The 15,930-nt window shown below is 42.0% G+C and overlaps 1 protein-coding gene across 1 annotated transcript in view; it reads left to right on the top strand.

The window, feature by feature from the left end:
• Positions 1-1,106: 1,106 nt before the first annotated feature.
• Positions 1,107-15,930, top strand: part of BTBD8 (BTB domain containing 8) — a 39,806-nt gene continuing 24,982 nt past the window's right edge. The window contains exons 1-4 of the mRNA XM_055724705.1: positions 1,107-1,452; positions 1,522-1,704; positions 12,857-13,128; positions 14,038-14,155. Of these exons, the coding sequence (XP_055580680.1) occupies positions 1,346-1,452; positions 1,522-1,704; positions 12,857-13,128; positions 14,038-14,155 (680 nt within the window). The 5' untranslated portion in view covers positions 1,107-1,345. The remainder of the gene's footprint in view (positions 1,453-1,521; positions 1,705-12,856; positions 13,129-14,037; positions 14,156-15,930) is intronic.

Raw genomic sequence — 15,930 nt, 5'->3', positions numbered from 1 at the left:
GTGATGGCAGGGGAGAAGAAAATCAGATGCTAACTACAAAGAAAACAGGCAAAAAACGAGTCCCCAGAAGAGATGAGTCACCTGCCCACAGGGTTTCCAAGGGCTCCCTTTCCACCTGCAGAGCAAGCGCAGTGCCCTGGGGACAGGTGAGGAGGCACAAGGACCCGCTGGGGAAGGCATCGGAGCCAGCGGAGCCTGAGCCAACTGTCCACACCGGAGCAGGAGAGCACTGACCATTGCTGGGCAGCCCCAACAGGCCCCGCACCGCCACCTGCGTTGTCCCTTTCCAGCCGCAGTCTCCCAGGCAGGTACGAGACGCGGCCCTCGCCAGCCTCTCACCCGGTGTAATCCTGGCAGGGACGTGGACCAAGGGTGCTGTTAGCTGTCTGTGAGCTCGTGGCTGGCCATCCGCCGCTTTTCACGCAAAACCCAAGGAAGAGTCCCCTCAGTATCGAGGTAACGGTACCGATCTCGCCTTTTCCATCCGAGGCTGGTACCAGCCTCTAAAGGATAATTTCACCTCAAATATTTTCAGCATTCATCAGCTTAAATAGTTACGCGCTTTTTTTGACTTCGAGTTGGAGAGGCGCTGCCACCCTCGGAAGGGTGCCGCCCCCGCAGCAGATGGGTGCCTCGGCCAGGCAGCGGCGCCGGGCGGTGCGGCTCAGCCCCAGGAGCGCCCGCGGGCCGGTGTCCGGTCCCCCGGCGGCAGTGCAGCCGGTGCGCGGGTAACGGGCAACAATCAGCAGCCAGACTCTGCTGCTGAAACAGCCGGCGCTGCCGTCCCAGTCGCGGCAGGCACCGATTGCGTACGATCGCGCTGCTCTTCGGTAAAAGAGCGGCCGGGCTGGGGCAGCGGGGCAGCCCGGCGCGGGCGGCGGCCGGCAGAGGGCGCCCCCCCTGCAGCAGCCGGGGCGCGGCGGGGCCGGGCCGGAAGGCCCCTCCCACCCCTCCGCAGGGAGGGCCCGCCCAGCCCGCGGGGAGGGCGGGGAGGCGGGGCGGGCCCGCCCGCCCCCCGGTAGGGGGCCCGCGGGGAGGGGCGGGGCCAGGAGGAGCGCCGCCGGCCCTTATTGGCGGAGGCCACTTCTAGCCACGCTCCCCGCGAGACAGCGGGGTCGGCGCCGCTGCCCGCACCGCGGGGCTCCCGCGTCTCGTTGTGAGGCGGTCCCTTGGCGCCGGCGCTGGCGGGAAGGCGGGCGCCACCCGCGGCGACGAGCGCTGCCCCGGTTGTTTTCGTGACCGCGGCGGCCCGCCCTCTCGGCGTCTCCGCTGCGGGACTGTCCGTCGATCCCCGCCCCGCGTCTCTGCCGCCGCGTCGGGCGCGGAGCGGAGCGGCGGCTGGCACATGGCGCGCTGCGGCGGCGCTGCGCCGAAGGGTCCCGGCCCGGCGGCGGTGGAGCGGCAGCGGCTGCAGGAGGCGCTGGCCGAGCAGCTCCGGCAGGACCTCGGCAGGTAGGCGCGGGGCGGCGGGCGGGCGGCCGGGCCGGGCGCGGGGCCGGCGGTAACGGTACGCTCCCGTAGGCTGCTGGCGGAGGGGACGCGCTCCGACGTGACCATCCGGGTGGGCGACGCGGCGCTGCGGGCGCACCGGGCCGTGCTGCTGGCGCGGGCACCGCGCCTCTTCGCCGGGCTGTGCGGGGGGCCGCCCCTCCAGGTGCTGCTGCTGGACGGCGTGGGGCCCGCGGAGTTCCGGCGCTTCCTGCGGTGAGTGCGCGGCCGGGGCGGCTGGTGGCGGCGTCGCTCCCCTGGCCTTCCTTTCCCTTCTTGCCGGTATTAACACCTGCTTTAAAGCTTTCCCGTTCAAAGCAGCATCTTCACAGCCTGCCGGCAGCGTTTGCAAAGGTCTTACTTCCCTGTAACTTGCTTTCTTCTGCCTTGGTCCCTCTGCTGACAGCGCATGGGCCTACTCTTCCACCGTAGTGAGTTTGTTGTGGTATGTAAAGGCTTTGTAAGAGAACAAGAGAAAACGCAGCAAAAATCCCGAATGTATCCTTTAAAACCATCTGTGCCTACTAATACACTCGTTGGGAAGATTACCTAGTGAAAACAGCAAAGAAAATCCACTCTGTCATGGTAAAAAAACCCAAGAAGTTATGGATTTGGAGACGCAGAAGGACTTCATCAAGTTCAATGAGGATGCGTCAAGTTAGAAGCTGTGCGATCATCGCGTAAATCCTAGTGACCTCTGGGCTAGGCCAAATGCAGCACAGTTTTCCCACGGAACTTGGATCCCTGAGCCAGGCGTGCCGTGCCGGCCGTGCAGTGTGTAGGCTGGCTGCTCCCCAGGGACTGGTGTAAGGGCCCACATGTGTTCCCATTGCCGGCTGTTAGCACATATTTGACATCTCGCTTGTCTTGCTCCAAACCTTAGGTGAGTACGGGAAGGGTGTTGGCTGGTGCCACCACCAACCTTGCAATCCTCCTTGCCTGTAAGTGCCTCTAATCCTCCTTTCAAAGAACTGAGAGCAGCGTTTGCTTTTCTCTAACAAAGCTGTGGTGGTGCCACCTACCTTCTATAAAACAGCTGCAATGTAATAGCCGGCACTTTGGGGCGTGGACAGGAGCAAAGTGGTAGGCTTCCGCGACTTCAGAGGAGTTCAGGATGTGCCAAGAAAAATGTATGTGCTTGCAGGTTCCTGAGACTGTTGGTAAGAGGAGGGCAAGGATGCTGCAGTTCAAAGTTTAGTGCCTAAAATATAACCTAGGCTGACCTTTCCCTATTGGTTTCACTCATTCTCCTTACATTTGTAAATAAGGCAGCAGATGGCTAAAAATATGCATTCAGGGTATAGAAGTCATAGTAAGTATGAAAGAAAACTTTTTGAACTGCAGGTAATATCTAAAACGCAGAATCATTGTAGTGAAACAGGCTGATAAACTGGCATTTGTTCAGTTACTGTCAAAGTCTGCCCAGGAGCATCAGCAAACCAAGCAGTAAGCAACAAAACAGCATGGTTCACGCCTCGTATATTTCTTAACTCCATTATTACTTTGGTTTCATTAATTTGCTTCACATTCATGTGAGTGGTGGTACAGAGGACCAATGCAAAAGCATGATAATGCAAATTATTTTAATTTGGAAATTGGGATTTGGAATAATTATTTTAATTATTTATATACTGTTGTATCATTCCTTTGTTTTCCTAATGGTAAGCATTTAATATGTCTACAGTTCACTGATACTTGCTTTCAATGTTGTCTGTGTTTGCTGGAAGGCAAGTAATGATCTCTAGAGTCCTGCATGTTCTCCAGAAAGCATGGTATTGAAAAACACTTCTAAAATCAAAACAGCTCATCTAATTATAAACCTTTTATCTTTTCACTGTGAGTTTAAACTCTTCAAATGAAGCTTCCATATATTCTAAGCTATGGATTAAGTGCATTTTGCAAAATGGTTGGTTTTTCTTAGGGTAGTCTTCAGTGCTGTTTGATACTAAAGCTTTTGAATCCTCTAACCTAATACATTCTGTGAAAATTTGTGATACAAAATACAGTGGAGTTTGGTGGTGGTGAACTGCTTTGGACCAAGGCAAGGAAGCAGCTTTGGTTGAAAAGAGCCTAATTTCATTGTTCAAACAATAACTTCTGCGAGTATCAGCAGTTGTTGAATCTCACTGGTTTCTCAGCATTAAGATGCAGATTAATTAGATCTTCACAAATCCAAAACAGTGCCTTAAATTACAGCTTGAGGTTTACTGGAAGCTAGCCTAGTTCTTGGAGCATCTGAATTGCATGATGAGTTGTAACAAAGACCTGTAGCTGCTGTTGAGCCCCCAAGAGAACATTGTAGTCTTCCCTCAAAAATCCTAGGATTTATGGTTATAAACACTGTTTGCTTGTAGAGTAGAAGTGGAATACTAGTATAGTATTGAAGAGTTCATCAGAGCTCTAAGAAAATCTCATTCCTTTTCCTGCTTGTATTCAGCTTCTATTTTTCCTTGGGGGTTTTGTGGTTTTGTGTTTTTTTCTCACAAGCTATATCTGGCATGCATCTCAGTAAGACATACTTCCTTTGGGCCTCTGTCTCTCTTAATCAGGAGAGATGTGGGCTACATGTCACTTGTGTGCTGAAGGCTGTGCGGTTCCTTTTCCCAAACTCCCAAGTGTTTTTGAGCAGGATGGAGGACACTGTGAACTTCATGCTGATCTTTCTGCATAGTCTCAGCATGAAATAGATGAGCAGCTGAACGCTACTTTGTTTCCCTCCCTATACTTGCACTGTCTGAAGATACCAGCAAGGAAGTGCTGGTCACCAGGAAGTGCAGCATCCATACTTTAGACACCATTCACCCCACTTTTTTGCCTGATGAAGCTAATGTAATATTGACTGCCCTCCTGTAGCCTTCTGTCACTCTTCGTAATGCAGCTAGAAAAGGGTCAATAATTGCAAGCACATCAATGGCAGGAGATGACTGCTCAAGCAGGGTTCTGCAGTCTGCCTCAAGAAGAGGGAAACTTAGCATCTCTGAAGGACAACAGTTTGTCACAGATCATTAGATGATTAATATCTTGCCTGCTGAGAGGCAAACTGCTTTTTACTCTTTTAGTTGGAAAAAATACAGCTTTAGAAATAAAAACCTAGTTGTTATTGTCATTGTCTCCTAGTATATTATTAATGGGATCTGATTTAAGGAAGGACAGAGAAGGACCTAATGACAGTCAGATCCAGTTAAAAACCAATAACATGGATCAAATACAAAGGAATACAATTGCCATTGTGATATTTACTGCCACGGGAGTTAATTTGCACTACCAGTAGTTGATTCAAAGTAGACCAGCCAAGGCTTTGATTGTGTTATGTTTGTATAGTTCTGTATGAGGCAGCAGAAGGATGCTACGTCTAGCTTAAGTGCGGGCAAAAACATTCTTGAAGGTTAACTCCTAGACAGCACGATGACAGGAACATCTTTCTGTAGACTCTATGCACGTTTCCCTTGTAGAAAAAAAATCTTGGACTGTAGTAACTGCTATTAATACAACAGATACACTATAGTATTGTTCCAGTTTCATCTGTTACTCAGTCACACCTCTTGTAATCTCGTTGTTGCTTGTTTCTGTCAGAATCTTTTCTGTGCACAGGGGAAAAGAATCAAGCCAGGGATGGGTACCTGTTAAAATTACATGACATCAGTCTGGCACTACAGAAGATGATGGCTTAGCTCAACCTTCAGCTTAACCTTCTTTTGCACATGAGGTTTTCATAAAGCAGTTGCACCAAATAAAACACGTTTGTGAATATTTTTTTGTTAAATATAATACAATTTCCAGTTATATTTCCGTAACACTGGATTGCAAAGTAGCTAAAAAGGGAAACATTTCTTTAAGTTACGCATGAGGTTATTCTTACTGATTACTAGGTAGTCATAGTCCCCATTGGATTCTGTCTATTTTGGAGGAGGCAAACATGACTTCTGCTCATGTATGTTGAATAACTTTACACTTATGCCTCAGCAATCTTACCTTTGGTATCTAGGCTTATGCATTCCCCTCTAGTGGGTTATGACTGCACACCACTCTGTGTCAGGAGAATAGCATGCCTTCCATGTTCTTGAAATTTTGTGGTTTATAATACAGTTATTCTTATACGGTCCTTCCCTTTTATCGTCTCACCACTCGTGCCTGTTGATATAGTGTACCTTACCATGCAAGGAGTATCTTCTCTGACTGATTGAAAACAAGCTAACTGCAAAGTTCTTTCTGTGGCACTTGCAGGTGCGTTTTTTGGCTCCACAACTATTCTTTCCCTTGCATTAACACATAAGGGATTCAGCCATACAGCTGAAAAAAACTCCATCCCTTCCAAACCAAACAGAATTAACAAACCCTGACCTACAAATATGGGCAATATGGGAAATCTGATGTGCCTGTTAAATTTTGTGAAACAATAAATCCTGAATTGTGGACATTAAAATGCTCTGTAAAGGCTTATCTTCAGTGAACAGTGAAAACTGAGAAAGTTGAGTCCAAATTATTGTGAGCCAAAGCCTTTATTTCCCAAGTTAAGGGATTAAGGAATTTGAATTTGCTCCTCTGAATAGCTAGGCTGTTCTGATTTAATGGTTTTCATGCATACAACCATATTCTCTGGTCTGTGTTTGTCACTATAGCATCAATTTAGTTTGTTGTAGCTGTAAATGTGAGCTTACCTGGTCATTGAGAATAGTTAGACTTTGATAAGCAAGAAAGGAGGGAGGGAATTAAGTAAGATACCACATGAAGCCATATATCGTGTTGGGGGAAGAAAGCCTTCATTATAATGATTTGTTTCTTTCTATGAAAACAGGCTTTAAACACATGGCAGACAATGGCAACCTTATCTCCTTTCCCCATCCATAGAAACAATGAGTTGGTCTTTTTTTCTTACTGGGTTGTTGTTTTTTTAACCTATGTTTGTATCTAATCTCAGTTTCTCAGAGGAAGTTGGGAAGCTAAATTGTCAAGTTGCAGTATGTTCAGTATGTGTGTGATAATAACATCTTGCTTTGGAAAACTGTATCTTAATGCCATGGATTTACACCCCAAGGAAAAAATAATTTCGATTTGTGAGAAATGGGTAGAAACCTTTCGCTGGGACCATGACTGCCTATGGACCAGGTTCTTCATCTTTTGAAATGCTTATCTTTCACAAGATATTGGAAAATTTAATCGGCACTTGTGTGAGGCAGCGAAGCAGCTGATGTTGCATCTCATGAGAAGAAATTTACTTAAATACTTGTGTCAAGGAATTAATGCAGTTAAAATAACAATCTTAGCTGCAAAAATCAAGCAGACAGTTCTTTGAGCAAATCTAAAGAGAAACGGAAGTATCTTAAATGATTCAGGTAAGTTGAAGTTGTGCATATGACATGCCTAACTTGCACTAACAAAGATTCACTGCTATAGGTATATTACTGAAAGATATTTGCAAGTCCACCAAGATTAAATGCAGTTCATGAGAGTATTTGCTGCAGTTGGGTTTGCTAAAGACATGAATGTATTAAAACCATGGGCAGGGAGTGAGTTCAGAGACCTTCTACATTCTCAGTGATATTTTTATTAACAAAAGTTAATATAGCTTGTTTTTATTTTGGGGTTAAATTGTGATAACACAGAGCTTTGTTTAAGTAAAACTGTATAATATGGTATTTTATATGTGTACAGAAGATATTTCAGTGCTAATCTAGTTGCTACAACATCCTTGTCTCTGGACTGGAGAGATATGGCTTTGATGGATGGACCACTCTGTGGATAAGGAATTGGCTGGATGGTTGCACTCAGAGTTGTGGTTAACGGCTCAATGTCTAAGTGGAGACCAGTGATGAGTGGCTTTCCTCAGGGGTCAGCATTGGGACAGGTGCTGTCTAACACCTTTGTCAGTGACATGGACAGTGGGGTTGAGTGCACCCTCAGCAAGTTTGCTGATGACACCCAGCTGTGCAGTGCAGTCAACACGCCGGAGGGCAGGGATGCCATCCAGGGTGACCTGGACAGCCTTGAGAGGTGGGCCTGTGCGAACCTCATGAAGTTCAACAAGGCCAAACGCAAGGTCCTGCACATGGGGTGGGGCAACCCGAAGCACAAATACAGGCTGGGCACAGAATGGATTGAGAGCAGCCCTGAGGAAGACTTGGGGGTGTTGGCTGAGATGAAGCTCAACATGACCCAACAATATGTGTTTGCAGCCCAGAAAGCCAAGCATACCCTGGGCTGCATCAAAAGAAGCATGGCCAGCTGGTCAAGGGAGGTGATTCTGCCCCTCTGATCTGCTCTCGTGAGACCCCACCTGCAGTACTCTATCCAGCTCTGGGGCCTCCAACGTAAGGAGGACATGGACCTGTTGGGGCAAGTCCATAGGCGGGCCACAAAGATGGTCAGAGGGCTGGAGCACCTCTGCTATGAAGACAGGCTGAGAGAGTTGGGCTTGTTCAGCCTGGAGAATAGAAGGCTCTGGGGAGACCTTACAGCTGCCTCCCAGTACCTAACGGGGACCTACAGGAAAGCTGGAGAGGGACTTTTTACAGGGGCATGTAGAGACAGGACAAGGGGGAATGGCTTCAAACTGAAAGAGGGTAGGTTTAGATTAGATACAAGGAAGAAATTCTTCACAAGGAGGGTGGTGAGGCACTGGAATGGTTTGCCCAGAGAAGCTGTGGATGCCTTATCCCTGGAAGTGTTCAGGGCCAGGCTGGATGGGGCTTTGAGCAACCTGGTCTAGTGGAAGATGTCCCTGCTCATGGCAAGGGATTTAGAACTAGATGATCTTTAACCCAAACCATTCTATGATACTACAAAGTTCTGGTATGTGCTATATGAGGTTCCTAATAAAAAATAACATGCAGCAATCCATACAACTTGTAAATAAAAAATACATTTATTTTTTTGTCCGTTTTCATTAATTGTATTATCCCTTATGCTACCAGGTAAGTATCCTGTTTTGGGTATGTGTACTTGTCTCTCTGTTCTAAAGTTACCATAGTGTCTTTTTTTCAGGGCAGTTAAACTAATGCGCTGTCAAACAGCAGAATTTCACCTTTTCATATATGTTGGACTTTTGTGCAGACAGTTTCTTAATATCCGTAGTATTTATGATGGAGGAGTTTCTGATTTTCTGATAGACTTTAGCATTAACAATCAGTATGTGTTGCTAGCTGATAGGAAAAAAAAAATAAAGATAGAAAAAAAATATCCTCTACCCTGGCATTAATGGCTTTTGTTCAGGACTGCTTTGTAATCTTTTTACTGATGCTCTGCAAATCTGGGCATATATGCAATTTATCTATAACAACGTGTACAACATCCTGTCTGCTTAAATAGCTAAGAACTCAAAAGCACTTCTCTAATAGCATCAGTGATGTGTGTGTATGTGTCTGTATAACTTCAAGGAGAACATTTGTAAAGAGAAGATGGCAGGTAACTTTCCAGGTGTGCTCTCAGTGAAGAACTCTCACTCAGAGCAAGTGGAAGCTGCAGTAGGGAGCATTTGAAAGGTGGATGCCTAATTAGTTGAGTAGTTTTATTTGGTTAGCAACTTTGGGGACTATAGGAGAGGCTGTCCTAACAGCTTTCAGTGAAGTTTGGTGACAATGGTGTCATTTCCAGTGACTTTTGCTGTTCTTGGAAATAACAAAAATGGGTTCCTTGTGTTTTTGAGTATGGTATTTCATAAAAATAAAACCTGCCCTTTCCCACTTCCCTTCTTATTTGTGTTGTCTCCATGGTCATTAGTGGCATCAAAGATTTCTGTTTGGTATTTTTGTTAGTCTTGCAGACAGCGTGTGTGGCCTGCAGTAAGGAAATGTACCTTTTGACTTGAAGGACCAAAGAAGTGGATCATAATGTAAAATTCTTTTTTAACCCAAATATCGTCTTAGGAATTCTTTGTTAGCATGTTTTTTACATTTTTAGTGAGTGTTAAGCATGTCTTACTGATTCTAGTCTGTATGGCTTTGTGGCTGTTCCAAGAACAGAATCGCACGATTGCTCTTCTAATGACACTGTATGGTTTCCAAGACTGTGTGGAGTCGGCCTTATAGAGACCTCTAAGGCTGAGAACCTTCCCAAATAATTTAGCTTCATTGATTTGGAATGAGAGGTTATGTAACTTCAGGACACCTTTAAAAACAACACAATGAATGAAATCTTTAGAACCACAAAAGTAAGTTTGGTTGTGCTACTTAGCATTTTCTTAGTATTTTGCAAACTACCCACAAAGTACATACTTTTCTTCAAAGAGCATTTTGAGATGTCCAAGTAGGCTATGTGTTGTTACAAAACCAAAGTAACTCCATACTCCTTGTATGTTCTACTAGGAAGCTGTTTGGTCATAGTGAGTACAAACTACTTCTATCCTGACCACCATTAGGGATACTGGAAGAACTGGAACATTTTTATGTTGCCTGTGACTGTTCAGATGACTATGAAAACTGCTTTCTTGTAAATACTTAACTCAGTTCAAAACTGGTCAAGCTCTAAGACCTCCTGATGATACCTCTATCTGATTTAAAAAATAAATTTGTAACTTTATAGAATTGTAATCTTTTGCACTTTAACTTGCTAAACTAAGGTATCACATCAAACAATGCCTGCTCAAGAGGTTTGGAATGGTAAAAACCATTCATATCATAATTCTGCAGTAGGCCTCTGTGTTTTAAAAAGATGGTTTTACATTATCACTAAAACATCTGAGCTCCAAGGTCCAAGCTATGCATTTTGCTGTGGATGAAAGATTTCCCTAGCTTTTATCTATGCAAGAAGGCACCATTTGATACTCCACAGAAATCAGTCTAGAAAGCCTTACTCTGCCTTTAGCAATAAGCCTATAAAATCAAGGGTGTTGTCAAGCAAACTTTGATATAATACATTCTAGAAAGCTGCAGTACATTCCATTCTAGAAAGAACATCTAATGGAGTTTAACTGAGATAAAGGGAATTTTCTAAAAGGTGTGCCACAGTCATTATTGCTGTCTGTGAAGCTGAATTATGGATGCCTCCATGAGTCTTTCAAAGTAGTAAATTAGAGTCTGCATTAAGCAGGACTCTTAATGTACAAATACTCTGCTGAATTTCTGGAAGTAATGAATCCAGGACTGTGGCTGGATTTTAAATGTTAACTGAAATAATGAAAGTTCCTTGACTTTTTACAGGAAGAAAACTTATTTCAAATAGAATAACTTTTTCTGATCTAGAACCACTTAGTTCTGGTTCAAGAACATGCCACTTGGTTTATTTACAGAGTTCCTAGTTGTGGTAAGGGTGCCATTTTTAATGACTTCAACCTAGTGATAAAATTGCATTCCTGAGGTTTCTTATGTGGATTATCTGAAAACAACATGAGGATCCCCAGATTGTTGCTTCATTGCCTTGTTTATCAGATTCCCCATGGATATGTTTTTCAGCAGCTGGCAGAAAGTAAACAAAAAATATTTTAAAAATGAATTTATGGCAAAGCAAAGTATCTGTTGCTGCTAATTTTCTTTCTCCCTCAAAGTCAATTAGTACTGTCTTTACATGTTGAATATGCAATAGCTCCGCAGCAACGGAGAGGTGAATAAGTAAAGTTCCAGTGCAAATTTAACCTGACATGTTTTGAATGGCAATTCTCTTTCAACAAACCCTTACTTGAGATCTTTCTGCAGTTCTTCACATTCATTATGTATTACCAGTTTACTTTTGTAATTGTGGTATCTGCTTACATCTGGTGAAGCTGCAGGGATAAAGTGGGAATTGATTACATTTTGTCTAGTAGTGGCATTCTCTGTGTGAAGTGACCTTTCTTGGAAGATCTAATGTGCAGAAACAACGTGAAGACAAAACTTCAGAATACTGTGGAATTTTGAAATCTTTAGGTTAATTGGGTTTCTACTCTGAATTTCTGTTCTTGAGTCCTACTGCCACAGAGCTGTAAAACACAAGTGTTAAGTACTGAGCAGCATAGTGATGCGTGGAAGTCATGGTCTTGAATTTTCTAAAGAACTGCAAAATCTCCCTGCTCCAGCAAGCAGCCTTGTTCTGGTTCTTTTAATGTTCTTGGTAATATGGCATGTTATTACTTTCCTTTTCCTCATGCTATTGTTACACTGGGTTGGAAAGTACTGTAAATAGAAAAAGCAAAACATGGTCAGGCCAAGTTCACAGGTTAGAAGTTTTGAAAGCACATATAGGTACAACAACCCTAAAAATCCACATAAAAAGGGTCCACCAACCCTACTGTAAAAATTTATTACTCCTGTCAAATGTTTTCCTGGCCCTTGATTTCCAAATCTAATAAAATATTAAAATTCCCACTCCCTACATTCTTGTTTCTTGTCATTCTCTCTCAGTAAGAACGTGTATCACACAGATTTAAAAAAAAAAATTCTACCTAACTCAATCTTTTAAATACAGGACTTAAGGAAGAAGACTTCTTTATATGTTTTCTCTGCCCTTCTAGAGGATAGTGTTCAAATAACATAGTCAAATTACATTGTTCCCAGTATTAACAATAAAAACTGCCATGGAATGAGTGACTAAATGCAGATCTGTAAGTACATCTGCTAAATCCAAAGTAACTAGCTCTTCTGTTAAACTTTGCTAACTTCATCTATGTGGTATGAAACCACTGATAAATCATGTTATCTGTTACATTGACTTCTTAAGGCTCCATTAAGTTGCTGGAGTGCAGTATCTATAAATAAGAGATCTTTGCAGTCACAGACTGTGGGCTTTGTTAGCATTTCCAGATCTTGAGCCAAAAATAAGCTGGTGAAACAGATGGGCAAGGGGGAAGCTGGAATTACTATATGGGCAAAGTGAAAGCTCTTGGGTAATCTTAACTGCAAATTTTCATGCTTTCAAGCACTTCCTTTGAAATTAAAATTTTTATATCTAATAACATTCATTTATATCTCTATACCAGTCTTATGGTTTTGTACTTGTAACCTTGATGTTAGAAGGTTTTTATATTTTGGGGTTTGTAAATTTGATATTAAAGGACAATCAAATGCCTTTTCTTGGTCATACTAAGATTTCTAAATCAGTCGTTAGTGATACAGTTTGCTTATGCTTTTGCCAGTAGATGATTATAGTATTAATATATGAGCTATAAAAAGCAGGAAAAAGTTCCTTTAATTAAAAAAGCAAAGTGAGGGAAAGAAACCTTTGTTCCTTTTAACCTGATAACTACGTTTTATTTGTAGTGCTTGTTTATGCTTTTTCAATGCTTGACAAAGCAAGTTTGCCAGAGATACAGTTTTAAAAAGGGGTTTTTATTATTAAGCACTGTAGAGTCCAGCTTTGGTTTTCTGGTCATGAACTATGTTAGACAAATAAAAGTCAATTTTTATTTGTTTATTTTGATCAATTAAAAAAATACAGGAGTAATCTTGCTGTCAACTTCTAGGCTTGTATATTCATCTGATAAAAATCTTAAAGAAGCTGAGGAGCTGGCTATGATGAAAAAGGTATTGGAACCCAAATTAATAAAAGAAAACAACACTGCTACTCTTCAGAACACTCAAACAAATGTAAATTGTCTTGGAGCTGTTAAAAGAATACCTGTTGATCAGAATACTCCAAGTGGAGCTGTGCAGAAAGAAGATGATTGCTCATCTTGTATTGAAGAGGAAATTCTGGAAGTAGTTGTTGATGCGGAAAGCAACAAAGCCACTGAAGGTAGGTTTGGAATTATAGTTTTGTTTGTTCATTTTGGTTTTTTTTCTTTTAAATAATTATGCAAATACTTATACAGATGTAAAAATGTGGGCAAAGATTAAAGCTATTGTTATAACACAGTTTACGTGGATATTCCTTGCTACAGTCCACCTCGTTTTTTCATACTTCGAAGAAATGAATTGCTGCAGAAATTTGGCAGAAGTACTTCCCAGCCAATGTTTAGCGTAATAAATCTGACAGGATTTGTCAGGCATCAGGCATGTTCATCTGCATTATGTCCTGTCTTTTTTTGTGTAATACAGCAAACTTGAGTACTCATCATGTAGGACTTCCACAGAGCAGAATCCCTCCATTACTCCTTGCCTTTTCTAGCAAATTACACTAGTTCCACTGCTGTTTTATGAGGATTTTGGAATCTTTCAGAATTGTCCCTGCTACAACTGTGAGTGAGATAAGTAACACAAGGAAATGTGTGACTGCATCTACACCAGAGGTGATGGCTGATACAGCTGTGTCAGTAAGATTGGATCAAGCAACGAATCTGTTCAGGCAGAAGCTTGTAGCACTACAATACCCTGAACTTCTTCAGAGTCTACTTTTCTTTAATGCAGAGGTACCACGTCTCTGTAGAAAAAATGAGCTGCCTACATAATCTTACAAAAGAGTAACTGTAGCACTTCTATAGGTATCAAATATGAAGCATTGGTCAAATTTCTGATATATCAAGTCAAAGTGAGAAATAATATGCATGGTCTGGAAAAAGTTTCAAGAAAAATTCTAGCTTGAACATGCAATACTAAAAAATCTCATTATGTCAGATTCTTCTTTTAAAATCAAGTTGTCTGTGTGCTGTTGATAATCCAGTCTACACTGGACAGAGTGAAAATAGCTATTTCTCTCCATCTGCAGGTAATTCGAAACTAGAAGCTGCATCTGTGTTAGGAGAAGACTTAATGATGCTCTACAATAAGTGCTGTTGTCCAGATATTAATATTTGCATAGAAGGCAAAGATTTTCAAGCTCACAGGTACGTAAGTATTACAGTAAAGATTTTCAACCAAAATCCTTCTAGTATAAAATGCTGCTATATATCTATATATACTGTATATCTATAGTAAGTTATTGCTGGTGCTATTATCTAGCTGTGAACCATATAATAGCTTTTAGGTCTTATGTGAGAAGTGGCCATACTTTGTTACTAATGAAAATAATTTATCTCATTAGTGGCAACTATTGTGAAAACAATGGCATTTTAGCACTTCTAAGATTGCCATTGTAAACTGATATAATAAGTATACACTTATGTATAAATACTGTGTAGATTTTGTTTGCTAACCTTCTTTAAAATAATCTGTGCTGTCTGAAGAAAATGAAAAATCTGTTAATAAACTATTCAGCTATTAATGCTGAATAAAATTACCATACAGGTAGAAAACTTCTGTAGCAGTAATTACGAGGGTTTTTTCTGCTCTTCAGAACCTGCATACAGAATCTGATTTTACTTTCATTACTGCAGTCATGTAGATGTAAAGATTGTCAACAGCCTTTATTAGATCTGAAGTCCAACACCATTACGAACTTTGGCTTATTGGACTTCTGTAGCTTGGGAAAGCAAATAAAGTGTCAGTACCATTCCTTGTACCTTTGATTTGAGTCTGTTTGCATTTGAGATAGCAAACTAGACAGCCTGTGTTTTGTTCCCTTTTATTACATAAATAGCAGAAAGGGATTATAAAACCCCTCCACTTTTTGTATTTTCTCAACACAAAACCAGTGTGTGGGGTTACAATACTGGCATTACAAATATTTTTACAGAACATCTGTCATAATAGTGTGAAGGGAGTATTTTATTTTCTCTAAATAACAGAATTAGGATATATACTAAATTTCTAGAATGTAGTGTAGTTAGGCATGTTTGTTTCTTCTGGTCTGCACTATAAGACATTTTCTCAGGTCCGCAACTTTGAGAAGAAAATAATGTAGAAAGAAACTCAACAAAAAGATTCTGTCAGCAGCGCTTCTTTAATTTAGGCCACTTAACTGCCTGGAGCAATGTACTAGTCTAACCAGCACCAAAAAAAATGGCAGTAAACCATAGAGAAAACAATGATGTTCTGAAACAAGCACAAGGCTTTCTTGCTTTAGTACTGCATCATGTGAACAGTAGGAGTCAATAAGGGAAGTCTAATTTTCGGTATTATTGTGGTGAAAGCACCAGTATGATTCACTTATTTTAAGGGTTTTTTGGAAGTTCTCAAACAGGAGACAATTTAAGACCCCACTATCTCACACCCACTTATCTCAGTATTCCTTACTTTCTCATGAAGTCATATGAACCTGCAATAGACTTTACAGTGTGAGCAGTGGTGCTCTGAGAGAGCTGCCAAGTTATGTCTTCCTAGTGCTGGTTGTATTCTACAGAGCTCTGAGTGGAGAAAATTAAATTTGTTCAGTAATAAACCTGTGGCACAAACCATGACAGTAGGAAAGCACAGATAAATTTGCTTCAAATTCATTTGGTATCTCCATGTATTTTATAAGTTAAAATTTTATCAGTGTATATTTAGGTAATACATACTTGTCCATATTCTACTGAGTAGGTGTGTTATTTAAAATAAATCTTTGAAATCCACTTCAACTATGCCCTGAAGCTGATTTAGCCCTGTTCATTACTAAAATTTATTTGGAAGAGGGTGACAAATTGGAGATAGTGTATGTCATATCTCCATTAAACCATTGTTACTGTATCGTATAAAAACAAGATCGTGAGAGTATTCAGAATTTCATATACTCAAAGTTGTG

This window comes from Falco cherrug, chromosome 12, assembly GCF_023634085.1.
Source record: "Falco cherrug isolate bFalChe1 chromosome 12, bFalChe1.pri, whole genome shotgun sequence".
Classification (NCBI taxonomy): Eukaryota; Metazoa; Chordata; class Aves; order Falconiformes; family Falconidae; genus Falco; species Falco cherrug.
The sequence above is the reverse complement of the archived record's forward strand: the minus strand, read 5'-3'. Positions and strand labels throughout refer to the sequence as shown.